Consider the following 17,059-nt stretch of genomic DNA (forward strand, 5'->3'; position numbering starts at 1 on the left):
CCCAATCTACAGTCCCTAATGATCTGGAGAGGTGGTCATGGGAGGTGGGGGATGTCACCAAAGAATTTCTGAGATTTTTAGAAAAGCTTAATGAAAATACGTTTTTTTCTTTTGATAAGGTAGTATAGATTGCCAAGAATGTGGGTTTTAGCTAAAATTACTTCAACTCTGTTGTCATATTGATTATAACCCCTGATTGTCAGTTTTATGTCTCCTAATCATTAACAAGAATGAGAAAGTAATTTAGATATTTATTTCTTAAATACAAATCAGTAGATAATATCACTTCAAGCAAAGGACGCAATCGGGGAGAATACTGATAAAGAGGAGTGTCTGGTGAAAGCTTGGGAACCACTGACCTGGCGGCTCTAGGTAGAAGTGGCTATTTTAGGAGAGTTACTCTTAAGTACATGAAGTCACTCCAAGGCCCTTTGCACGTGGAAATGATCCTGGAAGATCTCAAAAGATCTCAGTCATAGCTTTCTTGTTGCTTTTGATTTTCTTGTGGTATTCTTTCTTCAAATTTATTCTCTACTGCAGATAAATTTTATGGGTCAGAGCTGCTCTTATTTAAAATGCAACTATTTGAATTGTGTAAAAAATATAGTTCTTATGTTAGCTAGAGAGGGGTTGGTTACTCGTGTGACCCTCTGACTTTGCAAACTCAGAGATGTTCTTATAAATTTGATTTATGCACTAAATTTAGTCAAACCAGTTATGGTACAGAATCAAGGCATTTTTATTTTCTTCAACATACATCCTAAAGAGGCATTTTAAAGTAGATTTTTGTGTGCATTTAAATTGAACTTTGCCATTGCTAGTGTTGTTCTGTGTTTGACGTGAAAGTGTTATTTTTATTTAAATGTGATTGTGCGCCGACACTAATCTTTCCAGGCTGGTTTTCTTTTTAAATGATTTTTAAAGGTTTATGAATTAAATGAACTGAGAGGGAAAAAAAGATGTGTAAATGAGTATTTTCTAAAGTTGATAATTCTGAGATAACCCAAGATATACTTATTCATGTTGTACATGGAAACAGAACTCATTTTTCTAACAAGTATTACCGGAAGTCAAATCCCATTATAAATATCAAGAATGGAAACATCTAGGGCTTCCCTGGTGGTCCAGTGGTTAAGACTCTGAGCTTCCACTGCTGAGGGCGTGGGTTCAACCCCTGATCGGGAAAGTTCTGCATGCCATGAGGTATGGCCAAAAAACAAATTAATTAATTAATTAATTAATTAATTAATGAAGAATGAAAACATTTAAATATTTTGTGGGTCTCATCTGACTTCTCCAGGTAGAATTTACTTGTCTCCTCCTCAGTGATACTGCAGCTTTCCTGTAGCACACATAATGTTGTAGTATTGTAGTTCTTTGAGTGTGTTTGTGTTCTTTGAACTCCTCCGGGGCAAGAATCATGTTCTTCAAGCTTAGCACAGTGCTTTGCCTCCAGTTAGTACTGAATAAATGCATTGTTCTGTGAGATAGTGTGTACAAACATCCTTTTAAGTGTAAGCCAGTCAGTCAGTACAACCAAAGTTATATTGGTTTAGTATTCCCAAACAGTGAGATGATTTGGACAGTCCTATGGGATTTTTTAATCATGGAATTTGATGTGTATTGGAACTTATTTCTGACAACTGGCTTTCACTGCTAACATCTTGTGTTACATTGCCGCTCCCCTAATAACCCTCACAGTGTATTTTGTGCTGTTGACTGTGTATTAACACCTAGAAATTACAGCAGATTCTTGGATTTCCTGACCTGATGCCTAGCAATGAAGTACATAAAGCCTTTCATGAAATGCATCATGAATCCAGTTAGGAGAAAGCGTGCTATTCTTGATTTTAGCGAGCATCCTTCTCATATAAGAAGAAAACAGTTCTTTGTGTTCATTCTGTGTTGCAGAAAGCATAACCCCTACTGTAGAGCTAAATGCACTGTGCATGAAACTTGGAAAAAAACCAATGTATAAGCCTGTCGACCCTTACTCTCGGATGCAGTCCACCTATAACTACAACATGAGAGGAGGTGCTTATCCCCCAAGGTATGTGTTTGTTTTGTTTTAAATACAGGTGAAAATGTATTCTATCTTTTACATAGAATAATAAGATTTGTAGATTGTAGAGTGCATAATGGTTTGGTCATCTTTGTCCTGCCAAATGCTTAAGTCAGTCTTAATTGTCTTGGTGTCATTGGAACTGTATCTTGATGCTCTTTTAACTCCTGTTATTGGAAAGGGGCTGAGCACATTCCTCTCAAGCAGTATGGTTCATGCCGTAAGCAATCTGGTTAAAGATCATCCTTCTAACTACTTTGTGCAGCTGAGTCATATTTGAACATGATTCCTACAACACCACAATTCTCAGCATTCTTAGATTTCCTGATGACCGTTTGTTGGGTACTTTTTGACTTTTGAACTTACTTTTGTGCTTTGTCAATAGCTTTAGTGTGCAGGTGCAGTAAAATATTAATTGAAACCTGAAAATGCCATGCGTTAAAAACCTTCTGCTTGTGGTCATAAAACACGAGTGGATAGATTGATGATCAAACTGGAGGTCTTTATTTCCCTGCCCTATGTTGGGGTGGGAGGGAGATAGAGGCCAAAAGCCATTTTAAAATAGAAACGAGCCTCTGCCAGGCTATAAGCTATTGGGATTTCTGGAAATGAGGGTCCTTTCTAAAAGACTTCTGTTTAAAAAATTTCTGTCCTTTTCTGGAGACATGGAAGTGTGAATCTCAGGTATGAAAAAGTAAAGCAAGTTGTTTTCTGGCTCAGCCAAAGCCTGATCCGTTTAAGATTCTGTAAATATGAGTTAGCTTTATACATTGAGCTCATGGAATTTGTAAGGCAGTGCATTTTGTGGAACATAAACAGTGTTTGCTCATATAGTGTGGCAGTTCCAATCCAGCATACACATATGAAATCTCTGGATATACTGATGAGGAGTCATTATTGGCAAGCAGGCGCTGATGTGATTAGGACCTGTGATGAAGGAAATACCTGGAATTTGTCAGAGAATGTATGGTGACTTACCTGAGACTAATTTTCCTTACCCCCTTCTATTTTTAGGTACTTTTACCCATTTCCAGTACCACCTTTACTTTATCAAGTTGAACTTTCTGTGGGGGGACAGCAATTTAATGGGAAAGGAAAGACGAGACAGGCTGCGAAACACGATGCTGCTGCAAAAGCTTTGAGGATCCTGCAGAACGAACCGCCACCCGAGAGGCTGGAGGTGAGGAGAGAGCAGAGCTGGCGTTCCTTGACGCTTTGGGTGTTGCAGGAGGGTGGTAGGAGAGACATCATCTTAAGTTGCTTTTTCTAAGAGGATGTACTGAGAGCTGTCCATAATGTTTGTTATTTGATAGCTTACAGGTTTTTGTACCATGTAGCTTTCTTGACTTTTCTCCCCTTTAAAAAAAATTTCTTAGCAAGAAAGTCAGGCTCCTTTTGCATTCAGTGAATAGTCTTGAGTGACCATGTTAGAAAGATTGACTCACCTGAGTTGTGAAGAACATGCAGGGATGTATTCTTTGGTGCTGAAGATTACTCTTGTCAGAACCTGTGATTTATGGTTCCAGGTTAGAGCATTTTCTGAAGCCATTTGACCAGCTTTTCTTTCTTTGTTATCTTGAAGTGCCAGTTATCCATTGCTGTGTAACAACACACTTTCACAAAACTTAAACACCTATAGGCCTTTGTTTTGCTCACAAGCCTGCAGTTTAGGTGGAGCTTGTCTCTGCCACATATAGCTTGGGCCAAGGCAGCTCTGCAGGGGCTGGAGGATCTCTTTCAAGATAGCTCCCTCACATGGCTGGTGAGTTGTTGCTGGCTGTCACTTGGGAACTAAGGGGGGGCTTTGGTCCGGGGACCTCAGTTCCTCTCCTAGTTAACCTATGCGGAGATTGTTTCCACATCCTCACAGTATGGTGGCTAGGTTTCAGGAGTGAGCATTCTAGAAGACAGGAAATGGAAGTGGCTGCCAGTTTCTTAGGACCTAGGCCCAGAAACCAGCACAGCATCACTTCTGCCACAGCTATAGATCAAGCAGGCATCGAGCCCAGATTCAAAAAGAGGAGATATAGAATCTCACTTATTTTTTTTGTATTGAGGTAAAATTCACATGGCATAATTTCACAATTTTAACCGTTTTAAGTGTACAATTCAGTGACTTTTAGTACTTTCACAATGTTGAGAACCCTATTTCTGGATGAGAGGAGTATCAAAGAATTTGGGGGCTGTGTTTTATTTTTTATTATTTTTGATTTTTTGGCCACACCACACGACTTGTGGGATTTTAGTTCCCCAGCCAGGATTGAACCAGGGCCCTTGGCAGTCAGAGTGTGGAGCCCTAACCACTGAACCACCAGGGAATTCCCTTGGGGGCTGTTTCAAAATTATCACAGTAGGTAAAGGATTTAAACTGTGACTAAATAGGTCTCTGGGTCTTAGAAAGTCAGTGACTCCATGCCATTGAAGGGCCAGAGCATTAGTGGCTATTTCTGATAAAGCAGTCTTATCACCAAAAGTCCAGGAGAAACCCACTGAGTAGAAAACATTGAGATTTCATGATTCTGTTTAATCACAGCACGAAATGCTTCCTGAAAATATCCCTGGGGAGCATTTGACTTTTCTTCCTTAAGAAATTAGTCCTCAAAGAAAAAGAAGACCTTGCACAGGACATTGGGCTAAATGGGTAATGATAGGTATGAAGTTGAGGGGACCCTTGGCAGGGTGCTTGCTGAGGTCCGTTGTGTCCAGCTGTCCCCCAGGATGACCCAGCTCAGGGTGGTACTCTGTGGCTTCACCGCTGGCTGCACAGGAAGGTTTTGTTTTTCTTTCATTACAGTGCATTTCCATCTTGAGTGTAATCACACATTTTAACAGAGATGATCTGTTTCCAGGGTCCACTGAGGACCAAATGAAAGAGAGTGGACTCTAACCTAGAAGAGGAGGATTTAGTGAAGTGAAAGGATGAGGTCCTTAGTGGTGAGATTTGTTAAAACACCAAAGGTAGTGAAATCTAAGTCATTTTTGGAGGCTTTTCATTTTTTGAGTTGACTTTGGTGCTAATCTAATTGGAGTCAGATGGAGTAGGTATTTCTTGGTTCCTTCTAGCCAGCAGTTGTTAAACGATCATTGAACACTGGTATGTGGGTTGTCTGCTTCAGAATCACTTGAGAAGTTAAAGAAAAAATTCCTTGGCCTAACACACATGAATCTAGATTCTAATGCAGTTGGTCTAGGCTAAGATTCACGAGTCTGGCTTTTTTTTTTTTTTCTGGCCGTGCTGCACAGCACGTGGGATCTTAGTTCCCCGACCATGGATCGAACCTGCGCTGCCTACAGTGGGAGCGCAGAGTCTTGACCACTGGACCACCAGGGAAGTCCTGGTGTTTTTTTCTTTTTTAATGTGCTCTTAGAGTAACTCTAAAGCACAGTCGGGGTTTGGGAATCACAGATCCTAAGTATTTTCAGTGCTTCCCAGGCAGTTTTCCCTCCTTGAATCCTCCTTGGAAGTATGTATTCATCATACTGCTGCAAAGGGAAAGTGCCTGTCAGTGTCTCAGAGTGACCCATCACTCACTGGAGCAGATGTTTGGCTCAGGCCTGAGGGCAGGGGCTTTAGTGGACGCCCTCTCCTTGGCTCACCTGATGTCTGTAAGCAGCTTGCCTGGGAGTCATGGCCATCACTTGTGCCCCCTTTTCCTTCCTCTTTGCCCCTTTTCTGGTTCTGTATGGTTTGAAGTAGATACAGTTCCCTTAAGAAATGGCCCAAAGACTGGCCGGAAAAGTGCTTCAGAAACAAGAATCATTAACTAGGATGTGACATTTTCTTTGAAGTAATAAATGAAACACTTGGCTTCCTACCTAAATGAGCTGTCCCTGGTCTACCAGACCCCTTGGAGGGGGTGGGCAGCAGGGGAGAAAGACATTTTTCAAAGATAGCTTTAAAGTTTTTTTTCTTACAAGTAATACCTGTGAACTATAAATATTTTAAAACTCAAAAAAAAAATAATGTATAAATTTACCACTTGGCAGATAGTCGTGGTAAACATTTTTGTGAATGTCAGTGCATATGTAAGTACACGCACCTGTTTCACAAAAATGTGATGATATTGTACAGTAACCACCTTTTTTTCACTGAAGTGCTTATTATAAATGTTACATCATTTACTTATAATTCCATGGAGGACTCAAATTCAATATGCTTCTAAGCACTTTTTTTTTTTTTTTTGCCGCACTGAGTGGCATGTGGGATCTTACTTCCTTGACCAAGGATTGAACCTGTGCCCCTTGCATTGGAAGCATGGACTCTTAACCACTGGACTGCCAGGGAAGTCTCCTAAGCACTTTTTTTTTTTTTTTTTTCTAAGCACTTTTTAATGGCTGCAAAGTGTTCCATTCTGAGAGCATACCAGTTTATTTTTTTCAACAACAGAGGTTTGGTTTTTAGGTTGTTTGCAGTTTTTCCTGTTATAAAATAGGTAGCGAAGAACATCGTTGTAGTTAAATCTTTGTGTATGTCCGTGGTTATTTTTGTGAGCCACAGTCCTAGAAGTGGAATTGCGTGGTAATGTATATGGGTAAGTTCCCCATCAGGAAGATGGTACCATTTTAGGCTTCTGCCAACAGGGCCTGAGCAGCCTGTTTGCCCATAGCCTGCCAGCATTGGAAATTATCATTTTAAACAGATTGTCCATTTTGCTATTGAAAATTTTAGCACATGTGATGGTGTGGTGGATCAATTCATCTTCTCTAAAATATAGCCAATAAAGGCAGTGGTTTCTGTCTGTAAGACAGGTGTAGCCTGGTCCCTTGATGACAGGTATTGTGCTCAGCCTGCCCTGAAGGTAAACATGTGGAGCTTGATTGAATGGAGTATCATCAAAAAGTGCAGGGCTGGGATGGAAGTAGCAAGTATCACGAGTGTCTTGTTTAGATTAGAGTGCTGGTGGCGCATCGAGGACGAGTCATTTCAGCTCAGAGTGCAGATGAGCAAAAGAGCAGGGGAGTACATTCCAGCAGGGGGCAGCTTATGCAGAGGTCCTGAGTTGGGAAAGCACTTCTGTTCTTCTCTTCTCTTTTCTATTCCTTCTTTTTTAAAAAAAAATATTTATTTATTGGCTACGTTGGGTCTTCGTTGCTGCACATGGGCTTTCTCTGGTTGTGGTGAGCGGGTGCTACTCTTCATTGTGGTGTGGCTTCTCTTGTTGTGGAGCATGGGCTCTAGGAGCATGGGCTTCAGTAGTTGCGGCACTTGGGCTCAATAGTTGTGCCTCATGGGCTTAGTTGCTCCATGGCATGTGGGATCTTCTTTGAGCAGGGCTTGAACCTGTGTCCCCTGCGTTGGCAGGTGGATTCTTTTTTTTCTTTTTTTAATTTTATTTATTTATTTGCTGCTTTGGGTCTTGCTGCACACGGGCTTTCTCTAGTTGATGCGAATGGGGGCTACTCTTCATTGTGGTGTGTGGGCTCCTCATTGTAGTGGCTTCTCTTGTTGCAGAGCACGGCTCTAGGCGTGTGGGCTTCAATAGTTGCAGCACATGGGCTCAATAGTTGTGGCTCACGGGCTCCAGAACACAGGCTCAGTAGTTGTGGCGCATGGGCTTAGTTGCTCCGCGGCATGTGGTATCTTCCCAAAGCAGGGCTCGAACCCATGTCCCCTGCATTGGCAGGTGGATTCTTAACCACTGTGCCACCTAGGAAGTCCCCCTTTCCTTTTCTTTTCTCATCTTTTTTTTCTTTTCTATGGCTCGGCTAATAAAGGGTGACTTATTCAGTGTTGCAGTCTTAGGAGTAAGATGGTCATAGCTACAGTATCTGTAATAGAGAAAAACAGGAGCTAGCCTAATATGTCCATTAGTAGGGAAATGGTTAAATAAATGAATACATTTATCCCAGGAGTACCAGAATGTGGTAGATCTATTTCCATGGATGTGAAAGGAGGCCTATAATCTATTGAATGGGGGGAACCACGATCCAGAGCTGTTACTACATGTATAGTGTGATTGTTTGTGTTAAGTAATCAAAACTGCCAACTATGTGTTTATCTGTATATATTTGGATGTACATAGTTTCTATCTTGAAGGTTATATCAAATTTTAAAAGTAGTTTTCTCTTGGTGGATAGAAGACAGACTTTTTTTAGTTGTAATGTTTGAAGTTTTCTTTTTTTAATACTACTTCTGTAAAAATAAATAAATGCAGCTCTTCCTGGTCTTGAGTTCTTATCTTCACTTGAGCCAGGGGCGTGTTTAAGTAGGACTAACACTAAAATTGGAGACCTTAATCTTCATTATCCTGTCAGGGTCCATTGGACCCAGTTTTCATTTGTGAGCTTTTTCTAGTTCTGTAAGAATTGATACTGCATGACTTTTATTTTTCTAGAAGGTTTTAAAAAGAACAAAGAGAAAACATACTTATTTTTGAAAATAGAATAATGATTTCTCTCTTACAATGATCATGTGGGTCCTTTGGACCCTTTTATAAATCTTTATATTATGGAATCTTAATTTTCCTATGCTTTGAAACATTTTGCTGCTTGTCGTCCTACATATCACTTCAGCACTATTCATCATTTATTCCCAAATACACAATAAACAAGACTAAAGTAATAAGAAAATGGAAGAATGATGAAATCCCTGGGTGGATGATACAGTAGTGAAATAATTGTCATTATTGCATCATCCTTTAATGTTCTTATTGCATTGCCTGCTGTATCACATTATCTTTCAAGAAGACACAAAAGAATAATGGAGACACTATCTTTTTTACTCTACTTTTAGCTTTCGTTGAACCCAGGTGAGAATTCAGAAATTTTCTTTTTCTGTTCGTACTGGCAAGGAGAAGAAAATTGATGGAGGAAGACATTTTCATTATTAGACAAATCAGAAAATGGGTGCGAAGAGACAGATAGCAGCACTCTAGACTCTAATGGTGATGGTGAGATTGAGTGTTGATGTGACTCAGACTGGGAGTCTTCAGGTGATAATTTAGATGAATTTTCCTAAACTCAAGGGTTGACAAGTGAACTGTGTATTTCTGTGGTGTATGAAAAAGAAATGTGCGTCTTCTTCTGGTTAGTCATTCAATAAGAAGGACTTCACCAAACAATATTTTGCAACAAGAACTGGACTATCCTGTTTTGATTTCTAAGAAATTTGTGTGACAGCATTCTGTCATCTTATATGATGTTTGGCCACCAGAGTTTTCTTACCACTTAATGTCCACAGAATAACTGGATACACGCAGAAGGAGGTGTGTGTATTAGAAGGAAATTGATGATATAACAATGAAAAAAAATCATTAGATTGATCCTTCTTTTGGTGTCTGTAAATCTAGAAATGAAAGCATTTTGTAGTTATGGAGCAAAGAAGATGGCTCTTCTCCCTTCAGCAAAGTTATGAGTCAATTTCAAAAGTAATATGTTTTGATAATACCAGTACAAGAAGAATCAGAATTATGATAAGCTAGAGCCCATTGGAGATGGATTTGAAACCTGGCAGCATTGCTGTGGGCTGTGCTCTAAGTTCAGGTGTGACAGCTGGTGAGCAGTTAGTTGCATTTAATGACCTTGCCCATCTTGGGTATATTTGCCTTCCTTCCTGACTACAAACCTGGAATTAAAAACTTAGGTTTGTTATTTTAATTTTTTATTAAAAGCTCTAATGAAATGATTTCTGCTGTTCTTTTATTCTGTATGCTATTTGTAAAATGACTTTAAATATAGAAAAATAAAGAGGGTCCATTGAAGCCAGATGGTAAATGGTGATGACTATTTTTCCCTGGCATATTGAGGGTTAAGCATGGTTCAGAGTGTTTTTTTCTTTTCTTAATGTTGCCTAGATTTTATTGCTGAACCATACACTATGGGATTGATGTTAACAGTAATTCCCACTTCACCAAGGTAAGACTAAGGGCCCCCCTACTCTTTCCTTATCTCACTGGGAATGGTATTTGTGGATTTGTTTTGAGTCATTTGCTGCTTCCCGCATTGCAACATTTTGTCCAATCCAGATAATATGGAAATTATGTAAGAGAGCAACATAATCTCACTTCCAGATAAATGTATATCTTTGTTTCCTGTTTTGCATTTTTATTTTACTGGCTACTTGTCCCTTTTGCAATTCCTTTGGAAGCAAAAGCTTTGAGTAGTGAATCTCAACTCTGGTTGCTAGTAAAATCACCTGGGGACTTAAAAAAAAAAATAAAAATACTATATATAAGATGGATATCCAGGCCCTACCTACAGAAATTTGGGTTCACTTGTCTGGAGCAGGGCTCTGGCATCTCTGTTTGTAAAGCTCCCAGTGATTCTGATGCTGCTGTGGTTGAGAACCACTGGCTCGAGAGTTTAGAATTTAGTAGTAGACCATTGTTTTCTCTCAGATTTATGTGGAACCTCAATATGTAAATAGAAAAATAACATTTCATTAGTAAAACTTGTAAGTTTGAATCTTAGAATATTGATAAAGGCAAGCAGTGAGAATGATTTACGTGAATTCTTGCAACACAGAATTATACTATATTTTGTTTTTGTCCATTAGAAAACCAAAAAACAAAACCCACGTGGCTAGGAAAGATCCAGTCCCTTTTTAGAATAGTGGTTAACTCTTCTGTGGTGAGGAGAGTGAGAAGGGCTTCATTCACTCTTCTCCTTATAAAAAAAAATTGATGTCAGTAGTGTTTAGTGTTGGAATTTGTTAAATCCAGCACAGTTGCCTGTTACATTATTATCTGTACTTTTCTGTATATTTGAAATAGGTCGTAACTAAAAAGTTAAAAGGAGTTGAGCTGGTACAGTGAACAGAGAAATTGAAAATTGGGGTACTGCATGGCAGTTGAAGTCTTATGCCTCAGCACCTGGTTTACTTCCAAATTTGGTTCTGGTTGCACCCAAGGAAAGCATTCTAATTGACACAGTTACTTATCATGAGAGTGGACCATTTTTTAAAAATAGCTCATTTATTTAAAAAAATCTCTGGCTACTCTTCAAATAAACAGCTGTCAAAAAACTTGGTTGTGCACAAAAAGTGAGTTAACGTGTTAGCACAAGTTAATGTGTTGATGGTCTCTAGTGTGTTACTATTTGGTATGAAACATACTTTTCTTTGTTGCTTTTCAGAAAATTAAGATAAAATATATAGATAATACAAAGGATGCCATTTTAACCATTTTTTAAGTGTATAGTCCTGTGGCATTAAATATATTCTCAGTGTTGTGTAACTGTCATCACTAATTTCAAAACTTTTTCATCATCTCACATAGAAACTCTTGCACACATTAAACAATAACTCTGCCTCTCCCCCGTCCTCATCCCCTGGTAAACCTCCTCTGTCTCTGCACTTGCCTATTATAGATACCATGTGCAAGTGGCTGTTTGTCTTTTGTGTCTGGCTTATTTCATTTATCATAACGTTCTCAAGATTCATCCATGTTGTAGCTTGTTTCACAATTCCATTCCCCCATTCCTTTTAAAGACTGAATACTGTTCCGTTGTGTCAGGTAGTCCACATTTTGTGTATCTGTTCATCTGTTGATGGGTGTTTGGGTGGCTGTCATTTTTGGCTATTGTGAATAATGCCGCTGTGATCATTGATGTACAGGTATCTGTTTCAGTCCCTACTTTCAATTCTTTAGCAGTGAAATTGCTGGATCATGTTGTAATTCTGTATTTAACTTTTTGAGGAACCACCATACTGTTCTCCACAGAGCCTACACCATTTTACGTTCTTCCTGGCTGTGTACAAAGATTCCAGTTTCTGCACATCTTGACAACACTTAATGTTTTCTGTGGCTGTCCTTATGGGTGTGAAGTGGTCTCATTGTGGTTTTGATTTGCACTTCTGTATGATTAGTGATGTTGAACATTTGTATGTCTTCTTTGGAGAAGTGACTTCAAGTTCTTTCTCCATTTTTGAATTGCATTGTTGTTGTTGGGTTGTTGTAGTTCTTTATATATTCTGGACATTAATTCTTTATCAGATATATGACTTGCAAATGTTTTCTGCCATTCTGTGGGTTGTCTTTGTTCTCTTAATTTTGTCCTTTAATGTACTAAAGTTTTTTGGGGTGATTTTTTTTTTTGGTTGTTTGTTTTTTGTACTAAAGTTTTAAATTTTGATGAAGTCCAGTGTATCTATCGGTTTTCTTTTGCTTATGCTTTCGGTGGTGTCATATCCAAGAAATCATTGTCAAATCCAGTGTCATGAAGCGTTTCCCCTGTGTTTTAAGAGTTTTATACTTTTAGCCCTTGTGTTTAGGTCTTTGATCTATTTTGAGTTAATTTATGTATGTGGTATGAGATAAGAGTCCAACTTCACTTTTTGTGTGTGTGAATATCTGGTTTTCCTAGCACTGTTTGTTGAACATGCTTACTTTTTAAAATACAGTATTTTTTGTTTGTGTGTTTAACCCTATTTAAAAAATAAATTTCAAACCGAACCTCTTGTGGAACTCTAGCCATCTAAAACACCTTGCTTGAAGATTTCCGGCTTTAAGGATTCACTCATAAAAAGGCAGGCCCTCTTTCTCCTTAGGATTTAAGCAACAAGCATAAAAGTGTGTTTGGCTTAATATACCACCAGAAATTGCTGTGCAAACAGTTTTGTCCAGGTACCAAGTGAAGTGAAACCATATTGGAAAGAAAACATTATCATCATGGAAGGAGGGAAGGAATTACAGTGTCTGGTTAAATTTACTTGTGCAGGATTATATTCTTAATTATTGTTTTTAATTTAGAGTTTTCTTTCTTTTAATTATAGCTTGAAATATGGATCCTGTGTAGGTTTAGGATCTACCTGATAGACCTAAGGAAATGTACAAGAGATCAAATCCTGGATAGTGCCTGTTCTGAGATTTCAGCCATGGATTCCTGTCATATAGTTCTGATCTTGGACATAAGATTTTACAAATTCTTTGACAAAAGACTCCCAGTAATAAGAAAAACACAGCTGCCTTGCCCTGTTTTGGGGTCACTTTGCTATTACTGAGCTTATCTCTTTTCTCATGTTATCATTGCTGCACAGTATAGAATCCACGTGGTCTGCATGCACAGAGGTCTCTGCCCCTCTGTAGTCCCCGTCTGCGGAGGACTGTAAATGAACCTTGTTACAATGCTGGAGTCAGCTTTTGTTCAAGGTACTTTATTAGTTTGCACATTGCATTTTTGCCAGCAGCAGTTAACTGTGAGACACAGGGCAGTTTTGTGATTGTTTCACTGCAACTTTTTTTAAAAAGTGGTTCCCAGGGTCTTTTTGTCCAAATAAGAAACCCACATACCTAGGTGGAGAGATTTACATTTGTCCTTGCCATGGCCTACATACACTGTCTGTACTTGGACTTTTTCCAGAATGTGGCTTGCCAGTCCTCAATGGGGCTTTGGGATTCCCTCTCACTGAGCAGCCATGGCTCTTACTGCCACACAGTTAGGCTGATTCATACCCAAAGGCCTGTTATTTTGTTTTTTGTTTGTCTGTTTATTTTTTTGGCCACACTGCGTGGCATTTGGAAGTTCCCTGACCAGGCATGGAACTCACGCCCCCTGCAGTGGAAGCACAGAGTCTTAACCACTGGACCACCAGGAAAGTCCCCAAAGGGCCTGTTGTGTGTGGATTGTTTTGTTAGATTTAAGAGGTGCAAACTGACCAAAGTTTGGTAGGACACTTTTTTTAACCTTTTAATTTCACTGACACATGGTACACATGAGGCTCTCTTCACTAGTTAGTGCTCAGTACATAAAGCCTAGGTTCAGTGCTTTTAATTTTAAGGTTTATCATCACACCTGGGATCTTGACGGCTTTACCAAGAGTTTACTGACCGATTATTCTTCCTTTAGGTGAATGGAAGAGAATCAGAAGAAGAAAATCTCAATAAATCTGAAATAAGTCAAGTGTTTGAGATTGCACTTAAACGGAACTTGCCTGTGAATTTTGAGGTAAGCTTATTTTACACATCTGTTATACATCTGTAATGCTATTGGCGTTCATCATCGGAGTTGTATTTTTCCTAAATAACATTGGAATGATAATCACATATATGTGAATCTTCAAATGTAAGATTCAAACTTTATATTTAGCAAAGCAGCCATGGATCTCTGGACAGTCCATGGATGGCCTCAGGAGATCTACGAACCTCCTAAAATGGTCTGAAGGGGATTGTGTTTATGTTGAAATGTGTTTTCTTCTGGAGGGAGAGTCCATTGCCTTCATAAAAGTCTCTCCAAAGCATCTGCTCCCCCCTCTCAATATTAAGAATCTCCCTAAGTGGTTCCTAAAAATCATGTCAGAGTACTTGTTAAAAGGACATAGGTTTTGTCATTGTCCAGTGTGCCTCCCAAATTGCCCATTTAATAACCTCACTTGTTGTTGGAGACTCTGTGGTCTAAAAACAATTAAGGCACTTCCCTGGTGGGCCAGTGGTTAAGACTCTGCACTCCCAATGCAGGGGGCCCAGGTTTGATCCCTGGTCAGGGAACTAGATCCCACATGCGTGCTGCAACTAAAGATCCCAAGTGCTGCAACTAAGACTTGGCACAGTCTAAATTTTAAAGGAAAAAAAAATTGTTAGTTCAAAATGGAAAATAAGATACATTTAATATGTTTCCTTCAAAGACACAGTGAGTCCAAACAGACTAGGCAGGTAAGGGGAATTTTTTTAAAGTTTCCCTAATTTTTGAAAATTCTTTGCAATTTCTATTTCAATTTCTGTGCTTCGTTATTCAAGGTTGTCTTTTAATAGATTTTCTTTATCAGTTATTTGGTCTTTCAAAGTTATGAAGAGTATATGTTTAGTCTTTCAGAGAGTTTTAAAGCTCAAGATTTGTTACTTCAGGCAAATGTAATTTGAGGTGGGACATCTGCTTAAAACAATTTAAAGTGGCTTGTAAATGTCTTTTGGCCTATTTCTTTTTTAAAAAGCCTACCTGAAGTTTATTATCCTGTAAAATACTTTAATTTTGTAGTTTTAGGTAATCCCCAAATTTCATGTCTGACTTTCATAAAATACATACCTTCTCCTGTTATGTACTAGTGCCCTAAACTGGCTTCTGAGTGCAGTCCTTATCCCATCAGCTGAGTGATGATGATTTCTGACCTACAAGCTGGCCATGCTCACCTGTTGTCATGAGGTGCAGGTGGGGGTGGGATTTGCACTTAGGTCACAGGGCCACCCTGCATCCCCCAACACCCATCCCTACCCAGCCCTGGCAGGCAAGACCAGTTTATATTGTTCCCCTTCCAGAACGCACACTCCAGATGGACCTAGGGCTGGCCCTTCTTACCTGGACCTACATCCCTTGCAGCTTTTCTTTCTCTGTTCTGTCCTTGTGGGAGTTGGTGGTTGGGGAGGCCATGAGACAGGGGTCATACAGAATAACAGGGCTAGTTGTTGGGTGGGAACTAGATGGGAGCTTCACCCAAAGAAGGCAAAAGGTCTTCCTGGGAACCTGCTGTGGGAAAGGGAAGAAATGCTGCTTTTTCCCTCCTTGAGGCACAAGAATGGATGTTTAAAGATTGGAGGGAGGAGTACAAAGATTGTGAGAGTGGGAGATGTCTGGCTTCTTGGGTCACCTAGGGGTTATAGAGAGGACTGCTAGGATTAGGGTCCTAGATCCTGTGAAGCTTGCCACCTGCTCACACTGATTGCTGCTGTGCCTGAGAGTCACAGAGCTTTCTGGACCTTAGGGATTACCATTTAATATATTTGCTCTGTGGGATTTGGGGACCAGATTGCCTCTGTCCCACCTCTACTTCTGTTTAAGTTTTAGATTTGGCTTTCAAACTTCTGTTCAGGAATATGAAACATATAGCAGGGAATTGTCAAGTGGTCACAAAAGAAATTGTGAGAGTGCCCTCTGGTGGTGAATATCTCTTAAAGTAATAATTTAAAACATGATAGTTTGTGTGTAGGTGGTGGCATTGAGTTTGTTAATATGAGTGCTTACATTCAGTAGCTTTCGTATGTCAGAGGTTTATATTTGCTTCCATTATTAGGCTGAGAGCTTTCATTTTTTCCCCACAGTTCTGTCTCTGGCACCTGGAAGATTCCCTGGCATATATTGGATGCTTGGGAAATATTTATCGAATACATGAATAGAATAGTTGTCTTTTGTTTGTTTTTGTTTTTTTGACAGATAGTGAGGTATGTCGTGTTGGAAGCAGAGTTAAGTGTGTGATAGGAGAAGACAGGAGCCATTCATAAAGTTTTTCAGAAAATGTATACAGCTTGATTTTTGATAGAATAGAAAACGTTATGGTGCTGATTGATATAGTCACTGGGAGGCAGGTGTGACTTGATCCCACTAAATACATTCTAGGTCAAATTGCAGCTACAGATTGGTGGGATTATGATGTGAGCAGACAACGAAAATGGTTGCTGAGGGACCAGGATGGACTGTGAGTTTGAAGTGAGCCATCAGGGTGGCTACTCTTAATTTTCCACTCTCATCTGAGGACGTGAAGAGCGCTGTTCAGGGAGGTAGCGTTTGGAGTGTAGGCTGTTAGTGTGGGAGGGCTTCCGGGGGGCTCTCTGAGATGAGTCTGCAGGTGCCTGTGCAAGCGGGGCTCTTCCCAGCAAACCTCTTCCTTTGTGGGGCAGAGAGGCCGCCCTCCCAGGTGCTTCCTGTTCTCACCTTGGAGCACAGCACAGCCAGTTCTTGAGCTCACACAGTTTTCCTAGCAGTATTTTCAACTTTTTACTTTGAAACATTGCAAACCAATGGAAAAGTTTCAAGGATAGGAGAGTGAATGGCCCTCAATTTGGGTTTGTCAGATTGTTTCCTCATGACTAGTTTCAGGTTATGTGTTTTTTTGGCAGGAACGCTACAAAAGTAATATTGGTTCTTCTCAGCATCACATGATGTCATTTTATCTGTGTTAGTGATGTTAGTTTCATTGCTGCCACCAGATGTGTGCCACTCTAAGGAGACTTTCTTTCCCTTTGTAATTAATCCATAAACTATGGGGAACTGCTTGAAGGCTATGCCCTTATAGAGTTCCCTAGTGTTTCTAGCAGTCATTGATAATTCTTCCCAGCACCAAATATTACTGTG

The 17,059-nt window shown here is 39.7% G+C and overlaps 1 protein-coding gene across 8 annotated transcripts in view; it reads left to right on the forward strand.

The window, feature by feature from the left end:
* Window positions 1–17,059, forward strand: part of STAU1 (staufen double-stranded RNA binding protein 1) — a 52,899-nt gene that overhangs the window by 21,679 nt on the left and 14,161 nt on the right. For 6 of the 8 annotated variants that reach the window (XM_057702761.1, XM_057702762.1, XM_057702763.1 and 3 more), the window contains 3 exons: window positions 1,912–2,050; window positions 3,077–3,242; window positions 13,847–13,945. In XM_057702761.1, coding sequence (XP_057558744.1) covers window positions 1,912–2,050; window positions 3,077–3,242; window positions 13,847–13,945 — 404 coding nt within the window. The remainder of the gene's footprint in view (window positions 1–1,911; window positions 2,051–3,076; window positions 3,243–13,846; window positions 13,946–17,059) is intronic. The other 2 variants (XM_057702768.1, XM_057702767.1) reach the window with 1 other exon arrangement.

This window comes from Hippopotamus amphibius, chromosome 12, assembly GCF_030028045.1.
Source record: "Hippopotamus amphibius kiboko isolate mHipAmp2 chromosome 12, mHipAmp2.hap2, whole genome shotgun sequence".
In the NCBI taxonomy this organism is placed as follows: Eukaryota; Metazoa; Chordata; class Mammalia; order Artiodactyla; family Hippopotamidae; genus Hippopotamus; species Hippopotamus amphibius.